We start from the raw sequence: 18,917 nt of genomic DNA on the forward strand, positions 1-18,917 counted from the left end.
TATGAACAATAATCTAATCCGATTAATTAAACCCGTAGACCCTTCTCAATCTTGTTTAGCCAAAAAATTAAGAGGAAGATTATGTTCAATAAAGTAAAAAATAAAACTATATCAGTCAAACCTTACATAGTTAAGATGCCAAAGTGGACAAGGCACACAGCTAGATTCCGAATAAACAAATACAAGTATATTTTTTATTTTAACTTAAATTTTGATCAGCTCAATTAAAATTGAAAGAAATAAGACCAAACATAGACTAATAGTATTTATGAATCATTGTTGAATGTAATAGATTCTCCAATAAATAAATATAGGCTTTCTCCAAAGAACAAAGAAGAAATTAAGGATCGAAATGATGAAGGGTCAATGCATGCCAAATCTGAAAAGCAATTCGTACAAGAACAAAATTCCTACGACGTTATGAGTCTAATAGATTTTGGTCATGTCATGTAACGCATAGATAATCTCTTCTTATTTTATAGGCAAAAAGTTTTCTATTTACTAATTTTATTTTATTTTTCAAATAATTAGAGGGTTGCAAATTTGCAATAACGTTAATAATAGGTTAAATTACATTCGTGGTCCCTTAACTTAATTTCAAGTAACGTTTTAGTCCCTTAGCTTTTTTTTTTCCCCGATTTAGTCCTCTATTCCTAATAATATCAAATAAAGTATGAAAATATGAGTTTATTTGAAGATTTGCGTTACGAATTTGATGAAATTTGTATTATATTGAAGAATATAATTAATTTTATGAGTTTTGATTGAATTTTTATTTGAATTTTTGTTTAAAAAAGGATAACGTTGTTGAAATTTTAAAACATAAAATATCAAATTGTCATTTAAAATTAAAATAAAGGACTAAGTCGGAAAAAAAAAGAAGATAAAAGACTAAAACGTTACCTGAAATTAAGTTAAGGTACCACGGATGTAATTTAGCCTTAATAATATATTTTTTAATACATGATTTTCTAACGTATTTTTTTTATTTGTTAAAATTTATAAGTTTAAGAATAATTTAGTAGCACTCATGTGAATTTCAACTAATAAAACAATATATTATTAAAATACATATTAGACAGCGTATTGTTAATATTATATATATGCACTTTCTCTATTCTAAATTGAACCCCATTCTGGGTGGAGATGTTTTAACTTTCTAAGCAGATCTAGGTTGATCTGAACTAGTTGTTGTAAAACCAATAAGGTTCTTTGTCTTAAACACTTAGTGGAAAATCTCACGGTTGTGAGGACTAGACGTAACTCGGGTTGGGTGAACCAGGATATATCATTGTGTGGTATCTATTCCTTGTCTATTTACTTCCAGTCTAAATGATATCAAGTTAAATACATAAACTGAATGTTCTCCGTTTTCTGTTTTCACAACCAAGATCAATCTTGAGTTATTTTCCTAAGTTTTTAACATGAATTTTTAAAATGGTGAATTTACAATTCAAACTCCCATTTCTTGTAAATTGACATTACTACTTCACACATCACTAACATCGGTGATCCACCTGATGACTTCTTACGAGAACGATTCAAGAGTAAATTATTTTAGAGAAAAAAATTTATTTTATTATTAGGTTGTCTAATGAATATTTGTTTAGAAAAAATATAAAAGTTATAATACACAAATTATAATTTATTGTACAACCTATACACATGAGAAATATGTGTTACTTATCAATTAGTTTAAATATAGTATTTCACTAATTAAGTAGTTAAGAGGTAAATGTGCAACGGATTATCATTATATTTATGGATTTTCAGTGTCCTTTTATTTGTGAAGCACACAACGTCTTAAATATTTTGGATGTTATGTTCTACTTTTTTAAAATTGGACCCTAATAAAAAAGAGTGCAATTTTAATAATTAAAAATTTTAGTAAAATAAATTTTAGTCCATATACACATACCAATTTACATTATGCACTCTACACATACTAATTTACATGATACACTCTAAATATACTAATTTACATGATGCCCTCCACACAAACTAATCTACATGATACATATCATTTAAGTGAGTTAATTCATATAACAAGGAAATATGTACCTGTAACTTTTCTAAGTTAGACTCATATATACTTTTCGTGAACAATAAAATTGTTCTACTCCTATAATAGACCCGAACCCAAAATTATAATATTAACATATATTAAATGACACAAACTACAATCATCAAAATGATCTATATAAGTTGGTTTTCGCAAACTTGTCACAATTAATAATTATTCAATTTTTTAACATAAATATTTTTTTCTTATAAAATTTATTTATTTTCATATTTTCAATCATATTTATAATATCATATTCATATGTTATATAAATTATATCACAATTTTGATTTTTGAAATAATATTTTAGTTAATGTTTTAAGTTAAGTGTCGGCCTGGTCAAATATAATTGTTTAGTCACGACAACCGAATAAATAATTAATATAAATAACAAAAAAATAACTAATATAATGATTCCTAGTCATTTTGGTATTGAAAATTTAGTAAATTTTGGTTTGAAATTTTGAATTGTATTTCTTTAATTTACAAAATTATTTCAGATGTTGATTTTTCGCTTACAAATTCGTCAAATACTTATTATATTGATTTCTTCAATTTAAAAAACAAAATGTGACTTCCTCATCTGAAATTATAAACGTGCTTCTAGATATTTTTCACTTTTCCCAAAAAAACATTTTCCAGATTTTGTATAGTTGTAAAGATTGATATCAAGAATTTCTGAAATCACTTATTCTTTGTTAAAAATTCGAGTTTTTTGATTCTGATCTCTTGATTTCATAGTCGTTCTCTTTCTTTCACCGTCGAAATTTTTCGGCATAAATAACAATATCTCTAGTGTAATATGTTTACTGCTAGACGATGAAGATTTTAAACTAATTGAATCACATAGTTATTAAGGTGTCATATTCCACGCATGATAATGATTAAAGTGTCATATTCTATATATTCTTAGTGCTGCTAAAAAAACAATTCTACGTATAGCAAATATAAGAATTAATATTTTTTATACCTAACGCACATAATTACATTTAATATTTAATAAGAATTTATACACACAATTAATTTGATAAAAATTGAAGATAATATTAAAATAATATTAAAATAATATTAAAACAACAATTTAACTATCAAGATATTAAACTTAATATTTCATTTCAAATCAAACATAGGACAGTAATGCCGGAGAAAAAAAATATATAATTTAGTCTCAATGAAATAAAGAAGAAATTGAAACCTTGTTTACTTTGTTTTGGTGTGAGTTAGACAATGTTTACATTTCGAAGAAGAAAAAGGGGTTGAAAGGGAAAAAATAGAGATTCATGTAGAAGAATAATGGCTATTTGTAAAAATAAAAATAAAAAATTATTATTATTTTTTCCAAATTAAAAGTTTTAGGCCTAACTAATTTATCCACAAGTTGGCCTATATTTTGTCTAGCATATGTACAACGTTAGAATTGATTAGTGATATTCAAAGTTTATTGAACTCTTCACAGCAAGTTAGATGTGTCTTAGAACTACATGGTTCTTCTTCATAGCAAGATTTATGTCATGGACAAAAAAATTGTTATGAAGAGAAAACTTGTTGCATATATTTTAATGTGATGGACAGAAGACTTGTAACATAGATACATGTTATGAAAAGAAGATTTGTTGTATATGTACATTCCTTTTTATTTTCTCATTAGGACATGTTTTTGTATAACATCAGTCTTCTCAAAGACATCAGTAAAAGAGGAAAAATATTGGTTTTTCTAAATAGGATACGGTATCAAAACTTATATGTCCAACATTTTACTAAACATTCATTTAATTATTTTTAACGGTTATTAAACAAAAATTTATATATACAATTATATTTTCTTAAGATTGATCATCTTAATCATCTTTCTTTGAACATTATTTATCTTTCTTTGCATATTCTTCAAGTTAACGAGGAAATAATTGTTATAGTTCATCGTCTTAATCATCTTTCTCTTAACATTATTTATTTTCTTTTAAATATTCTTCAAGTTAACTAGAAAATAATTGTTAGATTATGCACCTGCTACCCTTGCAATTGCAAATAAAGCGGAGAAAAAAAAAAAGAAAATTGATTTTATTTGTGGGAAGAAGAAGGTGGACATTAGATAGAACCCAACACACTTTTCGTTAGTTGAAATTCTTATAAAACTCATTGAATTAGTAAATTAGTAAATTACATAAACCTCGTTTAAGTTTAATGAAATTCGTTCATTTTAACCAATAGATCGAAGTGTTTAAAAATAAGTGATAGAAAAGTAATTTTCACAAAAAGACAAAAACATTGATAAAGTTTATTTTACCCAATTTGCAATATTTGGATCAATTTTAATTTATAATATTAGTTCAAGTATTAAATGCGTTCATAGTTGTATTACAGCTGAACGTGGAAACAATCACCGTATTTTTTGTGCGAGGTTAAATTTGTTACACATTTGGAGTCGTTCCCTTATGTCCACGTCTCTTTTTTTTATAATATATGAGCGTTCTCTTTCAAAAATAAATATATAAGTGTTTATTAAGCCATAAAAATCTCTGGATTTTTTGTTACCCTGCATTAAAATCTCCTCAAGTTTTAGAATAATCATCATTTTTAAAATTATCTATTATTTGCATGACAAATGCATTCGTTTTGTAAAGAAATTGATATAATTGTCACGACAAATGACAATGAAGCCTAGCAAAGTTAATAATGTTTATATTACGTTATTTTTATTTTATGATCTCCAAGCAATTGTATGTTGCTTTTGTGCTTATTACCAAACAACATCCGAAAACTAACTAAGAAGCATGGAAAAATAATGAGAAGAAATACATAATACATAAAAGATAGATAAGAAACTAACAGATCTGTCAATCATAGATACTTCAAATGGATGTTTAGAACCTCAATATTAATCCCTTTCACGCCCTCTTTCGATGAAACAAGACTGACAACATGAGAAGTTACTTAGAGATGATTTCATTGAATGTCATGGACTTTAAAGTAAGTATAGAGTTTTGTGAACTTATCCAATGCATTACTCCATTCACATAGGTGAAGTAAAAGTAAAAATATTATATGGACTTGAACATTGTAGAAGTACATTTCTTTCTAGGGGAACTTTAATCAGGAAGTCTGATAAATTCCCTATAATGGGGCTGAAAATAACTATAGAGTTATGGTGGATTGAATCATCACAGCAAAGCATGTCGCATGAATTGACTAACTAAAATCTATCATATGTTAGCTTTTTGTGCTTTTGAACAATATGTTTCTCCTTTAAAATAAGATTTTAATGTTATGAAAAGAAGATTTGTCACATACATGACATGAAAAAAAAGACTTGCGTGGAGATTTGTCGCATACATACATGTCATAAAAAAAGATTTATCATGGAGAGAAGACTTGTCACGTACATTTTAATATCATATAATGAAGACTTGCATACATACATGTGATTAAAAGAAGATTTGTTGTATACATAATTCTCTCATTATGACATATTTTTGTATAGCATTAGTCTTTTCAAAGATACGAGGAAAAATAATGGGATTTGACATCAAGTTTATAAGTGTAGAAACTAATCATCATTTTCAACATTACCCTATAATTTGCATGACATATGCATACGTTTTGCAGATAAATGGATATAATTGTGCTGATAAATGATAATGACTTACATATTTATTAAAAACTATATTCTAGTAATATCTTTGTAACTGAACAATTTAACTATATTATAATCTAGCAAAACTAGTAACGTTTATATTACCTTCTTTACATTTTAGGATCTCCTAGCAACTGTTTGTTGCTTTTGTGTTTATTATTCTCTTATTTATATTCTATAGTGTGATAAATGGAGTTTCTAACCCATGTGATTGTAAAAATCGTGTACCAAACAAAATCTGAAAACTAAATAAAAAGTATAACAAAATGATGAGTAAAAATATAGAACAATACATAGTACAAGGAAGAAACTAACAGATTTGTCAATCATAAATACCTGGAGTAGTGGATGTTTAACATCTCAACGTTAATCTCTTTCACGCCCTCTTTCAATGAAACAAAACTTAAAACATGGAGAATTACTTCGAGATAGATTGATTGAGTGTGTAGACTTGAAATTTTTTGAATTTATACATAACACCAAAGCATACAACACAACTATAGGCAGCGTATGATTATACAATAGCACTCAATTCTAAATTTTTTATAGGCCAAATTTAAACAAAACAACTCTGCAATGTTCAAGCGAAGAAGACTTATTGCATACATGTATCATCTCTCTTAATTCTACATATCCCTTCTAATACTATATGTTTTGGTATGACATCATTCTTTCCAAGAATGACCAAGAGTAGAGAAAAAAATATTGGAATCTATCACTTCAAGTTAAAAATAAGTATAGAATTTTGTCAACTTATCCGATACATTACTCCATTCACACAAGTGAAGTAAAAGTAATATTATATGAACTTGAACTAAGTTTCTTTGTAGAAGTACGTTTCTTTCAAAAGAAAGTTTAATCAGGAAGTTTGATGAATTATACGTTGTTGGAAATAACTATAGGGTTTGGTGGATTGGACCGCACAAACACATTGCATGAATTGACTACTCAAATCTATCATATGTTGGCTTGAATGTGCCTTCGAATAATATTGTACTTCTTCCTAGCAAGATTTTAATGTCATGAAAAGAAGATTTGTAACATACATACATGTCGTGAAAAAAATATTTGTCATGGAGAGAATATTTGTCGCATACATTTTAATGTCATGGAAAGAAGAATTGTCATTAGGACATGTTTTTTTATAACATTAGTTTTTCAAAGAATTTCGGAAAAGAGGAAAAACATTGGTCAAGATCATCAAGTAACGGTAGAAACTAATCATCATTTTCAACACTTATAATTTACATGATATATGCATACACTTTACAAAGAAGGATATAAATGTCTTGACAAATGACAATGACTTACACATTCACTACAAAATATATTATAGTAATATATTTGCAACTGTACAACTGAACCATATTATAATCTAACAAAACTAATAACGTTTATATTACTTTCTTTTTATTTTATGATCTCCCAACAGTTGTTAGTTGCTTTTGTGTTTATTATTATCTTATTTCTATTATATATAGTGGTAAATAGAGTTTAAAATCCAAGTAATTGTGAAAATCAAATACCAAATAACATCTAAAAACTCTAATTAAGACGCCTATGATGAGTAGAAATACAAAATAATATATAATACATATGAGTAAAGAAGAAACTGACAGATTTGTCAATCATAAATATCTCAAGGATGTTCAGCACCTCTACATTACTCCTTTTTACGCTCTCTTTCAATGAAACAAGACTTACAATATAGGGAATTACTTTGAGATAATTTAATTGAGTGTCGTGAACTTGAAAAACTTTGAATTTATATTTAGCATCAAAACATACAACACAACTATAGGCAGCGCATGATAATACATAGTAGCACCCAAAGTCTATCATATATTGGTTTGTTAATATGCGAAAGATTTTGAACGACCTCAAAGATTTTGATGTGTACAATTTAGCAGATATAAAAAATAATGTTTCTCATACTTTTATTTACAGTTTATGCAGAATCGACACAATTAAGTGAGGAGTGAAGAGGTAGAATAGAAAAATATCCGATTTATCCGCTATTAAAACAAACAAAAAAACAACAAAAATTATTTTAAAGATTGAAGATAATATTAAAACTACATTTTGACTATCAATTTTTATATTATTAAGCCTAAGTATTTTATTTCAAATCAAACACTGGGTTTTTGATTCACACGTCCTATTGTGGCAAATGCTTATCAAAAAGCGTTTGTAACTAATCGTGTAAAGGATTTTGGTTTATTATTAGGGATTTTAGGTTTTTATTGGATAACAGATGGAGAAAAAAATATATAGTTTAGTCACAATGAAATAGAGAAGAAAGTGAAGACATATTTTCTTTGTTTTGTTGTGAGTCATGGCTTACTCAAATGTTTACATTTCGACGAGGAAGAAGGAGATTGAAGGGGAAAATATGAAGATTCATGGAGCTGTTTTTGGAAGAAGAACCGTTATTTGTAAAAATTAAAAGAATAGGGTTATTTTTTTCAAATAAAAAGTTTTGGGTCCAGCTAGTTTATCCACAAGTGGGTTTGTATTTTGTCCAGCATATGTACAACATTAGAATTGATTACACATCTCAAAAGTTTATTGAACTCTTCATAGCAAGTTGAATGTGTCTTAGAACAATATGGTTCTTGTGTCTTAAAACAATATAGTTCTTCTTCCTAGCATGATTTTAGATCGAACTCATGTCCATAATCTTAAATTCATCAAAATTGTATATAGCAACATTTAGTCCATGTTACCAAAAGTTTGTAATAACATTTTAGACTATATGATAATAATAACATTTTAGACTATAATAATCAGTAATATCCTTAATTTTAAATATAAGAAAAACATGGTAATATTATGTAAAACTTAATAGTACAGTGGTTAACTTTTTTTCATGCAACAAAAAATATTATATATTCTCTAAAATAACGTATATTTAGTGAAATTTGCATTATATTGTACGAATAAAAGAGATAATTAACAATGAAATCAAATTACATAAGGATAATTTAATAAAGATATTATTAATAAAATAGATAAGAGTTAGTTAATACGTTTAAACCACTAGATTTGAAAAAAAACATAATAAAGTTGCATCGTCCATGTTATGGCAGTCATGACTAGGAAGCAAATGATCGGGTGGAGGAGATTTTTTGTCTAACAAAAAGGTTTATTAGGTGAGTTGATCGAGCATGTTTTCAAATGCTATAATTTTGTATACTTATTTTTGAATTGGATTACAAACCAATGATATTTTCCGTTGCAAAATTGACTCCTCAAAACTAATTTTTATCATATACCTTATTATATCTTCTTTATTATTATAAATGAAATGCCATCAACTTATTTGAATAAAAAAGAAACTATGGGGCAAGTATTTGGGTGTGGTAGCCCGGACCATTGATTGAATTATTTATATTAATTGATTCACAAATGGAGAGAGGACATGATCTTATAATAATGATGATGTGGTAACTATTTACGAAGTAGTAGGTTCAAACTTCAAAATATATACTCTTCACATACTAGTGCACAGGGTCACAGTTTTGAACAGTCTGATTCTTTGGTTTTTTAATTTCTATCCTTAACGGACCCTTTGGTCCTCTTTATTTTTATGTAATTTCATAGTCATATCCTTCTGTCATGTACACATAGCACCATAAAATGCTCAGAGATAAATAAAGCTGTATCTCTATATACATACTATACTACTATAGCATAAGAAGATAATTAATTAATTATAAATAAGATAGAGAGAAAAAAATAAAAGAAGAAAAATGAAAAATGAAACCCAAACTTACCGTACAAGTTGTCAGTGCCTTAAGACCACACCACTGTCGAAGATGGCTTCACTGGTCCCCACTTATATCTCTGTCTACAGTACTCCTTCCTTTACACCCTCACTCACGTGCTAGATATATAAATGCACAAATAAATCACTCAAACCAAGTGACTCGCATGATTTTTAAAATTTGAACTCGAGATATTTATTTGAAGTAAATATTTGCAACTCTTCTTAATATGTTATAGTTGAAATAATAATTTGTTTGATATTTATTTGATTAGTTTCATTTTGAAGAATATGTAATCGTTTTTTTATCTTTATTAAATTTATATTAATTGAGTTATTTTTTTCATCTTAAAAATAAAATAACTATTAATTTCTATTTTCATGAAACAATATGTGATGTTATTAGAGTTTTAAATAAGTTTTAAATATCAAAAGTTTGTCTCTTTTTGAAGTAAACCATCTTAGAGTTTACCCACAAAAATAAACATATATTTGAATTTAATGTTTGAGTAAATATAGTTGATTCCTAAAATTCTACAAATGTCTTATTGGTGTTGAAAGTCAATTATGAGTGGTTAGTCTCACATTGACTAGGAATGGTGGCTATATTTGATATATAAGGAGAATGACCCATAAACCTAATGCTTTAATATTTTGGGTTGAGATGTGGTGTCTAAGTCTCTTATGAATCATTGTTTAGTCCATTCTGAATGTCGGACTCCCCAACAAATGGTATCAGAGCCCGATTTGGCTTGAGGGGGGAGCAAAAAGGACTTGGATCAAGTGGATCAAGTCTAGTGGTGGACCAAAAAGGACTCGGATCAAGTGGATCAAGTCTAGTAGTCAATAAAAGGACTTGGAACAAGTCTAGTGGTGAGACTCATAATTGAGGAGAAGATTGTTGGAATTCAATTATGAGTGGTTAGTCCCACATTGATTAGGAATAGATGCTATATTGGATATATAAGGAGAATGACTCATAATCCTAATGCCTTAAGATTTTGGGCTGAGATTGGTGTTTAAGTCTCTTATGAATCCTAATACCTTAAGATTTTGGGTTGAGATGCGATGTCTATGTCTCTCTCATATTTAAATTTATAAAATATTAATCAAATTTATTTATCTGTTTGAATATGTTGTTAAATGTACCTTGAATAACATTATTTATTTAATATTAAATTCATACTATATCAACTTAATGATTTTATAGCCTATATTATTCTACAATATTGATAATGTAACATATTATATTAATAGAGTCTAACATTTTCAACCACCTAGTATTATTTTTAATTTTGGAACAAACAGTATCAAATAGACTATACAATTTAAGTATATATAAAATTATTTTTATATGTTTCACTGCTTTTGAAGTATAATTATTTTATTTTTAATTTATTTTTCATGAAACAATATGTGATGTTATTAGAGTTTTAAATAAGTTTTAAATATCAAAAGTTTGTCTCTTTTTGAAGTAAACCATCTTAGAGTTTACCCACAAAAATAAACATATATTTGAATTTAATGTTTGAGTAAATATAGTTGATTCCTAAAATTCTACAAATGTCTTATTGGTGTTGAAAGTCAATTATGAGTGGTTAGTCTCACATTGACTAGGAATGGTGGCTATATTTGATATATAAGGAGAATGACCCATAAACCTAATGCCTTAAGGTTTTGGGTTGAGATGTGGTGTTTAAGTCTCTTATAAATCCTTTTTTAGCCCATTCCGAATGTCGGGCTCCCCCGAACTCCCCAACAAGTGGTATCAGAGCCCGGTTTGGCTTGATGGGGGAGCAAAAAGGACTTGGATCAAGTGGATCAAGTCTAGTGGTGGACCAAAAAGGACTCGGATCAAGTGGATCAAGTCTAGTAGTCAATAAAAGGACTTGGAACAAGTCTAGTGGTGAGACTCATAATTGAGGAGAAGATTGTTGGAATTCAATTATGAGTGGTTAGTCCCACATTGATTAGGAATAGATGCTATATTGGATATATAAGGAGAATGACTCATAATCCTAATGCCTTAAGATTTTGGGCTGAGATTGGTGTTTAAGTCTCTTATGAATCCTAATACCTTAAGATTTTGGGTTGAGATGCGATGTCTATGTCTCTCTCATATTTAAATTTATAAAATATTAATCAAATTTATTTATCTGTTTGAATATGTTGTTAAATGTACCTTGAATAACATTATTTATTTAATATTAAATTCATACTATATCAACTTAATGATTTTATAGCCTATATTATTCTACAATATTGATAATGTAACATATTATATTAATAGAGTCTAACATTTTCAACCACCTAGTATTATTTTTAATTTTGGAACAAACAGTATCAAATAGACTATACAATTTAAGTATATATAAAATTATTTTTATATGTTTCACTGCTTTTGAAGTATAATTATTTTATTTTTAATTTATTTTACATAAATATATTAAAAAATAATTTAACTAAAATAAATTTCAAAAATCATTTCATTCAAAATCCTTTTAAATTTACTATTGCTGAACAAAAATATTCTCTCATACTCGTACCCTTATCTAAAAAAATAGTAGTATGTCATAAATGCGTCACTGATTCATAGAAAACGATGGAGTACTGTTCTTTAATGCAGCACAGGATTTGCACTGGTTGCAATCCAAATATGATAATGATACTACTTGAGTGAGTTTGTGGTTAATTGTGTTGTGTATGATTAATAAAGTGTTATCTCTTTTTAACATTCCATTCCATCATCACTTTTAATATTATTAGTAATCTTTTTTCAAATCCAATCATTTGAATTAGCAAATTAATGAAAGAATGTTTGTGGGGAGATGGACAAAGTATAAGTAACATAAACAACAATTATTAATTAGTCAGTGTCAGTCCATTAAGTTACCAATATGACACGTGTCAAGTTGGAAACACAACTTAACTAAAAACAGTAAGAAACATAATACATAAACTTTCCACATTCATTAATTAATTAACCTTAACTTACATACCCTAAATATATATATATGATAAATAAATACTAAGAAAATAAAGATTCACCTTCTTCTTAAAATTAACAAGTTGAACATGGATTAAGGATTTATTAATCATTCAAGCATAATCTGGTGATCTACGAGTGTAGGAGTTGAGGCTAAGCTCCAAGGAAGTAGTACGAGAAGCATTGATGAAACCATCTTCAGCTTGATACCAACTTGGAGCACCATAGTTAGATGAATTTGATTTGAGGTTACAATAGCCATGAATGTCTTCACCATGCATAGGGAATAAAGGGAGTGTTTCAATTTCAGGGGAACCATTCTCTTCTTCTTGTTCTTCTTCCATGATTTCTTCCTCTGGTCTTATTTTTTCAAATAAATTAGCATATGTTGATGAATATGGACCAACATGACCAACCCATCCTAAGTGATGGTTTATGGTACTTCCAACATGTCCACTGCTACATCCAGCTGATATTGTGCATTCCTAAGGGGAAAAAAAAAGTTTAATTCTAAAGCAAAAATAGGAAATTTTCAAAACTTTAAGAAAAAAATTTATGTCTAAAGCTATACCTAGAGTAGACTATTAATAATCTATAAAACTAGTAACTAGTTATGAGCAGAGCTAGTGAAAGTGAATTATTGTTGGTGGCTTCAATACAAGTGGTACTTTTACTTCATAAAATGTTTTATTTTATGCTATGATTTGTGAACTTAGAAGAGTATTGAAAAGCAATGGAAAAGATTTATTTCACTTCCTATTATGGAAGTTTTGTGAATTGTTGCTTTTTGTTGTTGTTAAATACTTAATTAAGAGATCATGACTATTACTTTCTTGTGCACTCTCTCCAATTTCACATGGATACATGAAGTCTATGATGGATAGTAAATACACATTAAACAATTAAAAAAAACAAAAGAAAGAAAAACATAGCTAGGAGAACATTCAAGAGAAAGAAAACTAAAAAATAATATAGTTTTTAATTATGGTCTAATAAAATTTCAACATGGAGTTATCATTGATCCTAATAACTTACCCTAAAACTCTTTTCCATAGGCACAGATCCATATCCATAATTTCCAATCTGTCCTACAGTAACCATTTCAGCAGAAGAACATGAGGCAGAAGAGAGCCCTAAATAAACAAAAAAGAAACAATTAATTAATATAATATAGTATATATTTAATAATTTAATCAAATTTGTTCTTGTCTAAAAATAAAGTTATGAGAGAATATATTTATTTACCAGTAGATGAAATAATGTTATTAGAATACTTGTGTTGAATAATGGGTGATTGTTGTTCTTCAATTTGTTTCCAAGCAGCAACAGCAACATTGTTTGTAATTGTAGCACTTCTTTGCATGGGAAGATTATTATTATTATTATTATTGTTATGATCAGAAGTGAACCTTTTCTTCTGTCTTTCTCTAGCTTTGTGATTTTGAAACCAATAAAAGACATTTTTTCCTTCAATCTTACCGTACTGTCTTAGCCTAGCAGAGATCCTCTGAATCTGTTCTGCACTTGGGGATCTAATTCCATTGTTGTAGTAAAGATCCTTCAATATTCTTATCTGATCTGTTGTTGGTGTCCACCTTGTACTACTTTGTCTGCTCATATACCCCCCTTTTCCACTACTCCCACCCCCCTCTTCATTTCCTGTCTGTTGTTGTTGTTGTTCCATGTTGGACTCAAAAGAAAGAACAAAACAAATACAAGAAAACAAAAAAGAAAAACAAATGTTTTTTTGTGTTTAGGAAAAGATATAGATTAGAGGGTAGGTGAGTGAAAGTGCTGCATGTATTGGATGGAATAAAGGAGTGGTAGGTTATATATATAATTTATAATATCATAGAAGAGGGCATGCACATGGTACATGGAGTGATAAAGAGAGAAAATCACAAAAGATATCTGGGAGAGAAGGACTGAAGTTGACAGAGAGGTGTTCATAAAAAGGGAAGGGACAAAAGAGAGCTTAGAAAGTGAGGGTACTTGTAGGAATTTACTTGGATGAAAAGGCATTGCCAAATATATTAGAAAAATAATAATGCATTTGGAGACAGGGGAGTTATTAATTAAATTTTAAGAAAATGGAGTATGTTATGTTGTATGAAATGATATATTGGATGGAAAGGAAAGAAAAAAGTAGATGTTACTGAATGAATGAATGAATGGTATATAGAATGATGCTAGTGTGATTTGGGAGTTCAATAGGTTCTTCTTTTGATGGGGAAATCAGACATGGCATGGCCCCTACAACATATATTATTTTTCTAATAGCTACTAAGATATTGTTGTACTATACAAAATGGAGGGTAAAATTGTATTTGTATTTGTGAACTTAGTATCAATGAATCTCATATGGGTCCCAATATATGAGCCTTGTTTTCATAAGGTTCTTTTTTTTTTTTTTTATTTCCTTTGTTCTGCAATATTGGTCCACATATTCTAAAGTTATTTCAGAAAGTATAGCTTTTGTAATTGTACTTTTGAGAGCAAAGAAATTCCTATTTATGTGTGACAAAGATTTTGAATATGCAGTTTCTTGATAGAAGAGGGGATCTCAAATTCAAGGTCCAATTCATTATTATATCTGCACAATGACCAAAAACAGAAAGAAAATAAATAGTATGTAAACAAATACACTTTTAGTTATACGTTCCTTTCAATATTGTTTATCAAAATTCACTTTCTTATAATTGCTCTTTCTTTTTTCTTTCTCTCTGTGCAGATCACACAACAAAGTTACGATTCTCTCTAAAATCAAACTTTTATACATATTGGCATAAAGTGACTGCACTTTATATGAAGATAAGAAAATAGTGACACATATATGATAGGCTCGAAATAAAGGGAAATTCTTAAACTTTATATAATTATAGTGACCCTATTGAAATGGTTTAGTTACAAATAATTGGATGACAAATAAACTAACACTTTGCTTTCTATTCTTTTTGTCCCTATGTGCACCACATCCCAATATAAAACAAATAGTATATTCATACGGAAATGCATGATTTCACCAAATGATATCATGTGAAAGTTTTGTATACATCGCTCTATAAATATTAAATATATGAAATTATATCAAAATTTGTGAAAATAGAAAATAAATAAACGTAAAATTTAACGCATCATCTTGTAAAAAAGCACACCAAATCATATGAAATTTTGATGAAATTGATCTGTTTCTTAACTTTTTGTATGCTAATCTTTTTACCACCATAGGCACCTAAGAGAATCTATACAGTTAAGACACTGAGTCTACTAGCTATGAGACTAATTATTAGATCGGCAGAACATTTGATTTTTCTTATATGGATGCTATTGGCTCCCCTTTCACATGTGTATATAGATAAATTTGTTGGATTACGCGGATCATCAAGAGACTTATATATTACATTTTTATTTAAATTTGTAGGTATTTATAAGTAATAAAAGACTCAGATGATTAATGATTATAAAAAATTTTGACACTATATTTTTATTCAAAATTTTAACATAATGAGTATACGATTCATTTTCTTTTTACAACTTAGGAAAATTGAACCATTTACACATAAATATAATAAAATTTGTATCTATAGAAAATTGAAATAATTAATTATGAAAAAAGATTGATAAAAAAATAAGAGACAACTCATTTGGGCGATGTCATTTTGGATCCTATTTTTCATAAACTAGTATCATATAATTTAGGTTTATGTTTAATTATAGTTTTAATTTTCTATTTTCATCAATTTATGAAATTGATATCTTTATTTTAAAATCTAACAGTTTAGTCTTTTGTTTTAATTTTTTAACTAAAAATGACATTTTTCAAATAGCGTATCATATGATATAATATGTAGAATGATTAAAACACAAGAAATTTCAATAAAACCTTATAAAAACATAAATTTCAACTTTATAAAATTTTATTTTGTAGTTTAATTAATAACATATATATGAATAATTAATATAACTAGATGATTTTATATCATAAAGTTATATATCATATAATTTAAAATATGTCAAATTGTTATGTTTTTAGTTATAAAATTTGATGAGGAGACCAAAATTATCGATTTAAAAAAAATGAAGACTAATTTTATGAATTGGTGAAAATAAATAGATTAAAACTGCAATTAAATTTATAATATAAAATTTAGTACTATGTATACTAATTCGAATTGCATGCATGTAGTTTTGCAGTTAGATAATCGGATGACTAGAAAAATTCTAACTGTAACACTGCATGTAATTTTGATGACTATATACATAGATGGAGTACTATATGATGTAAATAAAATAAAATAATTGAACTTAAGTGATTAATGCATTTTAGTCAATAATAAATTATTCGAGATAATTTAAATTTAAATTATAGTTGTAAAAATTTTACATTAAACTTATTTATTTAAATTACACAGTACTGAGTTTGATTTTTATGGAAATTAGATAATTAAAAAAATTGTAAAAAAACAAAAACAAAGTATCCAATTATTAATCAGCTGAGCATTAATTAAAGCATATAATTGAGTAGAAATAAAAAATAGGTAAAAGAAAAAAAAAGGGCGTTAGGGGGATAGAAAGGTAAATGTAAGTTAAAGAGTATTTGATGGCAACAGAACTTTATGAGACAAAGCACGCGGCCCAAAAATGAAATGGTAGTAGCTAGGTTTGGGGTATTAAATGTGAGAGATGTCATGGTTTCTGGATCTTATTCTTCGTGTGATATCAGAACTCGAAAGCAACATCATTTTTTGCCACTGCTTCTGCGCTTCACCTTTCAGCGTTTTATGCTATTTGCCTGTAACACAACCCTTGAAAGTGAGTGAACCTCCCACCTCACTGAAAAATGTGCCCACCTCAACTCCATGCATTCTAAATCATTACCAAAAATATAACTCATCGCTCCATAAATTCATTTCCATTTTTTTATTAATTCAAAACCGAATATTAGCATTGTTAATGAGTTAATTAAGGTATTGGTTTGTGATCGTGCGCGTACGCTACGGGTAGTACAAGTTATACATAAAAACGAACCAATCAGGAAAACCAAGGTGGATGGAACTATTCAATCTTTCCTTTCTGAATTCATTCTGTTGTAACAGTCTGAGTCTGCTTCATTCCATGGTTTCTTCATACAAAACAAAACAAAACATTGAAAATAATATTATTATTATAATGTGAAATTTCTTCGATCCTTCATGTACGTGTCTCTACGTTTTTCAACTTTTCAGATTACACAATTTGCTTGATTTTGACACCGCCATCATGAGATTTGCCTTTCCTTTTCATGCATTTACATGCCAATATTATTGCTTCGACCTTCTTCTCTCTCTCTCTACCTATATACCCTTTCCTAGGTATATATATGTTTGTTTGTTTTAACAATAAATAAATACATTTTTAATTGAGATTATTCAGCATTCATCAAGCGGACACGAGTAAATATTTAAGATATAATATTTTTTATAAATATAAATAAGTGACTCATATTACAATTGAGATCTAATAATTTAATTGATGTTCATTTATAAAAAATTAAAAAAATAATGAATATGTATTTTAAAATTAAACTCGTTTTAAATCGATATTAATAAAAAATTGTGTCTCACATGTAAAAATGACGAGAATCGTTAAGTAGTGATTCACGCATTATAGAATTTCTTTTTACATAATCATACAACGGGTGATTTTGTAAATTATTATTAATCAATATTCTTTGAAGTAGATATTTATGATCATTTTCTCCTTACGAATGAGAGAGTGATTTGTTCTCACTTAAAAAACATATCCAAAAATTAAAATAAAAACTATTCTATCAAAATGAACAGTTTTTCTTTTCTTTAACCTACTATTATATCAAAGGAAAATGCATCTGACCAATCAAGAATTCAACCAAAATTTAAATAAATTTTGATTAATTCTTGTTTAAATATTAGCCATAAGTTGAGAACTAATATTTAACAAAAAAAATTCAAGTTCCACATAGAAAATAAATAATTTTTAATTTTAAATTAAAGATGAATTAAGTTTAATATAAAAAAATTTAATAATTTTGTAAAATTTATTTTAGCCGCTAAAAATGATTCAATTGAATATAAAATAATTTATATAAAAAAAGTTAAATAATAAATTTAAAAGAAAAATCAATTTATAAACAAAAACTTCAAATTATAAACTCAAGAATCAATATATATATATTCTACCCCATCCCATCTAAACATATCAAAATAAATTGCATACATCTACAATAATTGAAAAGTGAAATCCTATATATAAGTAGAAGCGCATCCAATTAATTTTGATTGGGCAAATGGTCACATTCTTATGTTTGATTTAACTTTATATACATGTTAATTTTGAAAGGCAAGTTATTGATATATCTCTCATAAGAAAAAGAAAAACCCTGAGCTGCTTACCTCATATATGTGGGAGTGTACCCTAGCTAGAGAGACCTCACACACACAGCCGCAGTGGTACA

At 27.5% G+C, this 18,917-nt stretch overlaps 1 protein-coding gene across 1 annotated transcript; it reads right to left on the reverse strand.

Annotated features, from left to right (window-relative positions):
* Positions 1-12,418: 12,418 nt before the first annotated feature.
* LOC101509475 (protein WUSCHEL) lies at positions 12,419-14,388 on the reverse strand. Its single transcript, XM_004512172.4, has 3 exons — positions 13,691-14,388; positions 13,481-13,578; positions 12,419-12,930 (listed from the first exon to the last, which is right to left on the reverse strand). Exons 1-3 carry the CDS (start codon positions 14,127-14,129, stop codon positions 12,559-12,561), a joined length of 909 nt encoding a protein of 302 aa, XP_004512229.1. The 5' UTR covers positions 14,130-14,388; the 3' UTR covers positions 12,419-12,558.
* Between the last annotated feature and the right edge of the window lie 4,529 nt (positions 14,389-18,917).

Source organism: Cicer arietinum, chromosome 8 (assembly GCF_000331145.2).
Source record: "Cicer arietinum cultivar CDC Frontier isolate Library 1 chromosome 8, Cicar.CDCFrontier_v2.0, whole genome shotgun sequence".
NCBI lineage: Eukaryota > Viridiplantae > Streptophyta > Magnoliopsida > Fabales > Fabaceae > Cicer > Cicer arietinum.

Excerpts from the sequence above, each read along its gene's own strand:
- LOC101509475 (XM_004512172.4), bottom strand. The coding sequence starts at position 14,129 with ATGGAACAACAACAACAACAGACAGGAAATGAAGAGGGGGGTGGGAGT. Across the intron at positions 13,579-13,690 it reads TAACATTATTTCATCTACTG|GGCTCTCTTCTGCCTCATGT; the intron begins GTAAATAAATAT and ends TTGTTTATTTAG. Across the intron at positions 12,931-13,480 it reads CTATGGAAAAGAGTTTTAGG|GAATGCACAATATCAGCTGG; the intron begins GTAAGTTATTAG and ends TTTTCCCCTTAG.